The 8,577-nt window shown below is 41.9% G+C and overlaps 1 protein-coding gene across 2 annotated transcripts; it reads left to right on the top strand.

The window, feature by feature from the left end:
* Positions 1 to 334: 334 nt before the first annotated feature.
* On the top strand, positions 335 to 6,669 carry LOC124699558 (ubiquitin carboxyl-terminal hydrolase 42-like). 2 transcript variants are annotated; one of them, XM_047231846.1, is made up of 11 exons: positions 335 to 406; positions 1,732 to 1,903; positions 1,980 to 2,077; positions 2,169 to 2,254; positions 2,334 to 2,502; positions 2,591 to 2,714; positions 2,892 to 3,049; positions 3,471 to 3,555; positions 3,641 to 3,850; positions 3,949 to 4,010; positions 4,627 to 6,669. In XM_047231846.1, the coding sequence occupies exons 2-11, from the start codon at positions 1,790 to 1,792 to the stop codon at positions 6,278 to 6,280; spliced, it is 2,760 nt and encodes a 919-aa protein (XP_047087802.1). In that variant the 5' UTR covers positions 335 to 406; positions 1,732 to 1,789; the 3' UTR covers positions 6,281 to 6,669. The 2 variants fall into 2 exon arrangements, with proteins under 2 accessions (XP_047087802.1, XP_047087806.1); XM_047231850.1 differs by lacking the exons at positions 335 to 406; positions 1,732 to 1,903; positions 1,980 to 2,077; positions 2,169 to 2,254 and having other exon boundaries at positions 2,397 to 2,502; positions 2,599 to 2,714.
* Positions 6,670 to 8,577: the final 1,908 nt, after the last annotated feature.

Raw genomic sequence — 8,577 nt, forward strand, 5'->3', positions numbered from 1 at the left:
GGTGGCGGCGGCGGGGGTTCGGCTGTCCGGGCGCGCAACCCTAACAACCCCAAGGTCACGGCCGCGCCCGGGCCGTATATTAGATGCCGGGCGGCCTCGATCTCTCCGCGGTGATCCAGGCGGCGCTCGTCGGGCTCGTGCTCCTCGCCGCCGCGCTCGCCGCCGTGCGCCGCGCCGCCTCCCGCTACTTCGTCGTCGACGCCGCGGGCTTCGCCGCCGCCTACGACGACCACCTCCACCCCACCGAGTACGCGATGCCGCCGCAGGAGGGGAACCAGCAGCAGCGGCAGCTGACACAGCCCGTCGTCGCGGCCCAACAGGGGCGGTCGCCCTCGCCGGGGACCTGCGCCCAGTGCGGCGGCGCCAGCAGCAAGATTTGCGCCGGCTGCAAGCGCGCGCGATACTGGTGCGTCCTCTGCCTGCTTCGCCCCCCCTCCCCTCCCCTTCCCCTGCTGCTGCTGCTTGGCGCGTCCCAGCGAAGATGCGCGTGATCCTGCATTGTTGTTGTCGATTCTTTCGTGCAATCCGGTGGCTGGTGCGGGCAATTCTGCCGTAATCCTTCACGGTTCTTGGCCTCTTACCCCCCGGAGTCCCTGGCCTCGAATTGTGATTTTGCTGCTGTTTCTTGGATGCTTGTGTAGTCTGTTGTTTAGGACGATTCATTTAGTGGTTCGTGAGCAATGGAAACCTCTGATCTTGCGAGGTGATTGAGCGGTGATCCTGCGGGCTGCCCTTCCCATTACGGTGCTTACCTGGGATATGCAGAGAGCAGATGATATATGTCTTCTTTCAGGGTCCTTGTGCTTAGTTTATGCGATTTGGCTGTGCACGTCCATAACAGAAAGTTAGAGTTTCTTGCTTGTTGTCTCCAAATGTGGTTGCTGGCGCTGGAGAGGAGATTAAGTGTCTCATCAAATTTGCATCTGAGTGAGTGAACATGTGTTGTTGCGCTCTTGAGGAGAAGCCATGACAGTTCTGCAGTTTTGCCAGCTGCTAGGGCCTTCATTAGTTAGCTCCCTCAGATGCATATGAGAACAGTGGAAAGTCTTTGATGTTCAGAGGCCATGTATTTGAAACTGGTCGTTTACCAGTATCAGTTCTTGGATTGAATAATACGAATTAGAAATAATTTGTTCTTACCATTATGATACTACTGCCTCTTCTTCTAGAAGAAAGAAAGTATGATATTTTGCATTTTGATATGGTTAATTGGTTGATGTGATGAGTGTTAGCACAGGACGACCGGAACTTAACTATCAATGTCAATGAGATTCTTATCAAAGAAATTGCATTTTGGGATTGTTTAAGTGTCTGCCTATCTATTAGCATGTAACAGATGCTGCTCTTATGGGTTTCTCTTATTTAGATGCTGGTAATTCACGCACATCAAACAGTACAAACCGCAAGTTTGCTTATGAGGTCATATGCCTGGTTTAATTGTAACAAAGGTGGAGTTCATGTTGAATATATGTGTGGTCATTTTGTCATGTTTGGTATCGCCCATAGCAAAGTTATAACTTTTAATCTATCAATGTGCTGCTATACCCTGGGTGTTGGTTATTATAACTGTGTCAATTGAATGTACTCATGAACACCGGCTGAATTGACTGAAAGTTGTCCCAACTCCCAACTCACATGCTTAGAGTTTCCAAATACTGTACACACTTTTATCCTTGTATAATGCTGATATATTTCTCTGGGCATCTGTCTTACATTTATGCTCTTATTTAGTTCTGGAGAATGCCAGTCAAAGCATTGGCAATCTGATCACAAATTGAAGTGTAAACAAATGAAATTATTGGATACTGTTGACAAGTCACCCTGTGGAGTCGAGGCCAACAGTAAGAAGTCTTCTGTCTTTGGCCGTATCTCATTAGTGCCTGGGCCTCGAAAGTTAAACAAGGTGTGCAGTTATACTCTTTACCCAGAAATTTGAATGCAGGATGAAGAAAAAAAATTCACACATGTTCTGTACACAGGTTATCTTTCCTTACGATGATTTTTTAAAGCTATATGATTGGAGCGATAGGAATTACGATGCTTCATCACCTTGTGGGCTTGTGAATTGTGGCAACAGGTATATGGAAATAGTGCTATCTTTGGCTCCCACCTTTGCTTTCAACACATTTCCTTCTATTCATCTAGTAGTTCCTGTTTCTTTTGTGCAGTTGCTTCGCCAATGTAGTTTTACAGTGTCTATCATACACGAGGCCACTGGTGGCCTATCTTTTAGGAATGGACCATTATAGGCAATGTAAGTGATGGTTTATGATAATTATGCAGTAATAACATCTGGCTTATGCTTAACAATTTTTTGCATCTCAACATTTCAGGTTCTATAAGGCGTGAAAGTTGGTGTTTCTTATGTGAGCTGCAATGTCATATTGAAAAAGCAGTTGATAGCATGCATCCATTTGCTCCCAAGAACATTCTTTCCCATTTACCAAATATTGGTGGCAACCTTGGCATTGGTAGACAGGAAGATGCTCATGAATTAATGAGGTGAATTGCTTTCCGTGCTTTGCATGTGGGTTTGCTTGCACTCTCTTGGATTGTCTTGAATGCTGTATGATGTGTGTTGTATTTATAGGTTTGCAATCGATAAGATGCAATCAGCTTGTCTTGATGAATTTGGAGGTGAGAAGGTCGTTGATCTTAGCACCCAAGAGACTACTGTTATTCAGCACATATTTGGCGGCCGTCTGCAATCTCAGGTCTATTTTGTTTCCACAGTTAATTTTGATATTTCAATTTGCAATCAATGAGTTTGCCTGTCTGTTTGCTCTGTTTTTAATCAGTTCAAAGTTCTTAAGGGATCTGTCTTTGAATGTGCATATATTACAATTATATCAAATCCATCGTAGGGTGCCTAACATAAATGGCACGTGCAGGTTCAGTGTGCTGCATGTGGAGTGGTCTCAAATCGCTACGAGAATATGATGGACTTGACAGTTGAAATTCATGGTGATGCTGAATCGCTGGAAGAGTGCTTAGATCAGTTCACTGCTGTGGAGTGGCTTGATGGGGACAACAAGTACAGATGTGACGGGTAGGTCCCATTATTGCATCTGTACACTTCTAATATGTAACCACAAATTTGCAGGGTCCTCTTTTCATATATTGCTAGTTTGCTATTTAGTTTGGGCATATGCTGAAACCAGCTTGCTCTTATTAATTAATGATCTGCAGAATAATGACCCCCCTTGGTCTGTTGAAATCTCTTTCAATATACGTAAAGAGACATTACTTTTGATAATGCTAAATAGGCAGGAATTCTTAAACTTAGCCTGATTGTCATGTCATGTGAAGCTGTGTGAGTTGGTGATTATATTCTTAGTATATACTTGTAAATTTTGAATAAGAGTTGATATAAAAGCTGAATATGATAACTATCTAAAATCATCAATCCATGGATAGTCAAAATCTAAATCAGATGACATTTTTCTAACCTATTTGTTTATATTGTGTAGATGCAGCGACTATGTCAAAGCACGGAAGCATCTTACAGTTCATCAAGCTCCAAATATACTCACTATTACTCTCAAAAGATTCCAGGTTAGGACATCAGCTTGTTTGAACTAATATCAATGTTGTTGTATCATGAAAGTTGTGCCATAACATACTTTCTTGTGATTATCAGAGTGGTAGATTTGGAAAACTGAACAAGAAAGTTACATTCCCTGCTAAGCTGGATCTGACACCATACATGAGCGCCACTGATGGAACTGACCAGTATGATTTATATGCCGTTGTTGTTCATCTGGATATGCTGAATGCTTCGTTTTTTGGGCATTATATATGCTACATAAAAAGTCGTCGAGGTCATTGGCTTAAAATTGATGACTGCAAGGTACATGCTTGCTTCTTTATTATGACCATGCAAATATTTGTGTCCAAATGCCAATTGATCAATTGATCAATTGATCAATATCTTACTTCTGTTTGTAGGTTATGTTTGTCGACAAGGAGGAAGTACATGCTCAAGGTGCTTATATGCTTCTATATAGCAGGTAATTGTTATGTGTGCTCTCACCTATGGCATCAATATCTGTTGGCAAGGAAAAATCCACATGCTTACCAGAATCTGTCTATTGGTACTTTATAGCTTGAGTGGATTATATCTACTTTCTACTTTCTTGCTGATCTTTGTATCTCTTATACTCTGAGAATTATGAGACAAGATATAACTAGTAGCACTGTAGCAGATGGTGGAATTCATACTGACTTATATGCAAAAAAAAAAGACTTCTCATATATACTTTGCCTTGTATTGCTCTGTTGTTTTCTCGTATGGTTGCACCATTTTAGGATAATAGCTGTCAGATGGAACTTTACCATCATTGCATTATTTGTCTCATGCTAAATTACATCTTCGCTTATTCCACTTTTTTCTCATAAATTTAACTAGTACTGTATTACTTATACGCAACTGGCAGCGACACAATAAAATGTTCTGGACTTGTCTTATTTACCATGTTAACAAAAACAATTTGTGCTAAATTGTTTCTCCGTTTAATCCGCTTCTTTCTCATAAATCTAACCACTATTTACTTGTTCGAGACACTATGCTAAGCTGCTCTGGACATTTGGTCTGACAACCTTCCTTTTCCCTTTACAACTCTGCAGAAGAACAGCTCGTCCTGGACCACTTCTTGCAGTCAAAGAACCAATAAAACAGGAGAAGCAATGTGAAGTGCCTCCTTCAAATGGAGAAAATCATTTGATACCAGAGGACGTGCCTGTAGAATGTGAATCATTTCTTAATTCTTCAGAAGATCTACGAGCGGATTCTGAATCCAGCAATGAATCTTTGCACAGAATGGATACCCTCGACCAGGTAGACAGTGGGAGAGAGGCATTAATTACCAATGAAAGTCTACATCAGCCAGCTTCATCGGCATTGCATGTTCTTAAAGAAGATATTAGAGACCCATGTTCTCTATTAGAAGGCAGTACTGCCATGCGGTCTGACCAATTGGGCAATTCTGCATGTGAATCATCTTCAGTTAGTTCCTCTGCAGAGGAATGCGAGGAACCTGTCCGTATTGATTCAGTTGACTACATGGATATTGATACCGAAGCTGGAAGAGAAGTTGAAGGACAGAATGCGCAACAACAAACTGTCTTGGGTGATTCAGTTGGAGTGATAGCCAATAAAACATCAGTCCCAACCTCTGAGAAACCCTCAAGAAAGAAGTCTTCCTTTGGGGAAGAGAGTCAAAATGGTCGTGACATGGATGTTTCCCCCCATAAAATAAATGGTCATTGGAATGAACAACTCAGCAGGTCAAAGCAAGGAGTTTTTGCCAACTCCTCAGGTGGCCAGACATCCTATACGAATGGAAGTGTGCATAGTAATGGAGATATGTTTGTGAATCCTAGCAACGGAATCGTTGCCAATGGTGATGCACATTTCGGAAATTATGCCTTGGATGCATCAAAGAGAGATGTACCTTTGTTTCATGGTTTTAATCCAAGGCCTCATACATCACCATCAAGCAGCAACACATATCGGAACAACACAAGTAACGACAAAGGGGACATGTCATTTTTAGCACGGGGTTTCCTTGAAAGGCCTCGTTCCAGAGAGAAAGCAGTCAAAGGCAATGATGGGTTGCCATTTAGTAATGGAAATGGCAAACCATCATCATCCTCTGTGAAAGTCAACAGCATATCAAATACTGATTCTTCATCTCAAAGCAGCCAAGGTGGCATGCGCATGTCTCCGGGATTCCTCACAAAGCGTTGCAGGGAGTCAGCAGCCATGGATGATCCACAGACCAGTAAAACACCCAAGGAGCAAGAACATGTTGGTGCTGCAGCATTGCCAGACCAGATACAGGAAAGGTGGAGTTCCGGTTGCACAACTAGTGGCATTGCGCCCCAACACAGAGCAGCTTTCGTTAATAATTTGAGTGGTCACCATGTTGAAAACGGGCATTCAGTTCTGGGCACCAATAATGTCATCTATGGTGAAGAAAATGGCAGCAATGGAATTCTTGATATGCATTGCAGCAGTAGCCAAATGGATGATTATCTGAATGGTCACCGTGATGGCAAGATGCATGCAGTTCTGGGCACCAAAAACGTCTTCTTTGGAGAGGAAAATGGCACTAATGGAGCTCTCGATGCAATCAGTTGCCAAATAGATGGTACGCCTATCGTGTCCGAGAATGGCATGAGATCTGAAGATGCTGACCAGGTCGTCAAGTCACCTGTCGCATCTGTCCATGACGGTCTGCGACGAAGATTGACCTCAAAATATTTTGATGCCCAATGAAAGCTGAAGGTACATATTACTGAAGAGCTACGAGCTAGGAAGTAGAAGAATGCTGGCTCTCAATGCTGGTTGGCTGATTGGATAGATTACTTGTTGCCATTGCAAAATTGATGATGATAGTTTTGCCTCTCCTTTCTTTTTCCCACGTGGCTCCCACTTGTCAGAGGGGTGGAGGGGTGTCTCTGGGCTTCCACACAATTTGCAGAAGTTCAGATGCTCCCCTCAGGCCATGCTTCTTCTGTTGTCGTTAGGTACATAGCAGAGTTGTAGGCTTACCTCTTTTTTCATTTCTCTGTTAGATTGAATAAACACGAACTGCTGACTTGCTTTGTCATGGAAGCTGAATCAATCAATTGTAGAGTGGTAAGAGGAAATGATCGCATCACGTATTTCAGTTACAGTAGTTCCTTTCTTTTTTCTGTCAGTGGTTGCTATATGTTTCGTGATCTTCACAGTGTGTTCTGCTGGCCACTTGATATATGAGAAGGCGATGTGAAATTAAGCTCAACGATTAAGCCTTGTTCCCACCAGTTTTTTTTTTACGATTTCCCACCCATTTTGGTTTCCCTTCACTCTCTAATCTTGGGGCTTATTTGATTTGCAATAATTTATCTGTTCTATATGGAAATTGTGTTGTTTACTTTAATTGATCCACTTATGAAATTGCTCTAAAGTTTTCTCTTGCCGGAAGAAATTTAATTGTGTAACTTAGAAAATTACTCTAAATTTATCTCTTGAACTGTATTGCACAATGTTTTACACAACGAGCATATTTCCTCTGGTGTGTGTGCCACAGCAGTCACACTTTCACACAATTTTTTTTTTTTTTGAAAAAGGAACGGCAGGGCAAGCAACGAGCCTATTTCTTGCGGGCGCGCCTAAGAGTCTATAAAATATCAAGACCGCCGGCGGCGACGGTTTTATAACTTTTAAGCGCAAAGGTTGGCGAAAAAAAAACTTTTAAGCGCAGAGGTTGGCCACTGGCGAAGCGATGGCCATCCTAGTTTGCTAGAGTGTTCCACCAGAGTTCAGGCTTCAGAGGCCAACTGGGCTTGACCCGGACTTTTGGCTATCGGGTGCAGGCGCACCCTATATACTCTACAAAATGTAGTAATTTCAAATAAAGTAAAAAAAATCGAATTCTTTTGGGAATCAAAGATAATCAAGTATTGTACTCGTATAAATTTATTTGGCCAAGAAATGTTTCACATTGACTTCAGGCAAAAAAAAAAAAAATCTATGACGAATATAGCGTGAATAGTACTTTAATATAGGATCTCCAAGTCTGTTTTTTTCATCCAGGAAACAAGAGAAGTTATTCCATGGTGAATCTTTCGTATACGAGTACAATACATGATCAACTTTGATTCCCAAAAAGATTTGATTTTTTTTGACCTTTTTCTGAATTACTAAATTATTTTTTAATATAGGGTGCGCTTGCTCCCAGGTTCACCCATGCAATTTCGCAACTGGGCTACCATATAAGGCTGTGAGTTGAAATTCTCGGTGGTTTCGTTTTCCCTCGCCTTTGCCTTTCCTACTTCGGGGACGAAATCGGTACCATGAGGATACCAGCGAACCCACCGAAATCCGCACGATATCGATTCTAAGACGTTCTCTAACATGACGTGCGCGACGAATCACACACGTGATGCCAGAATAATTAACACTAACCCTAATATTACAACAGGATTACAATAGAGCACCAAGAACGGAAATTCAATTCGGCTCCCGGGTGCGTATGCTCCCTATACCAAAAAATTATATTCGAGTTGTCGAAAAATTTTGAAAAAAAATTCTACACGTACATCTCCATAATATATGTGCATTCGTCAAGTTTCATGAAAAATCAATATTTTTTGTGGTCTATGTAAAAAAGAGAAAATTTATCTTGTAAAAAGCATTATTTTTAGCACTGAGTTTTGTCTTTTCTACACGCGTTACATGACAAGTCCATTTTTTATGAAACAACTTTGTGAGCATGTAGCGCGTGAAGATGTGCGTGTGAATTTTTCGTTTTGATTTTTTTAGATTCAAAATATGTGTAAGATGAATTTGAAAATAGAGGAAGCATATGCTCCCATGTTCCAAAACAACGCTCCCACACAAGAAACATATATTACAACAACATACTCCAATGAGTCAAGATACAAATATACAAAGATTCATCACGCATGTTGTGTCGGAGGGCGTCTTTGAATCGATATCGTGCGGATTTCAACGGGATCGCTGAAATCCTCATGATACCGGCTGGAGCGTCACAAGTAACTTGTGGATACACAACACACAGCGATACA

This window comes from Lolium rigidum, chromosome 1, assembly GCF_022539505.1.
Source record: "Lolium rigidum isolate FL_2022 chromosome 1, APGP_CSIRO_Lrig_0.1, whole genome shotgun sequence".
NCBI lineage: Eukaryota > Viridiplantae > Streptophyta > Magnoliopsida > Poales > Poaceae > Lolium > Lolium rigidum.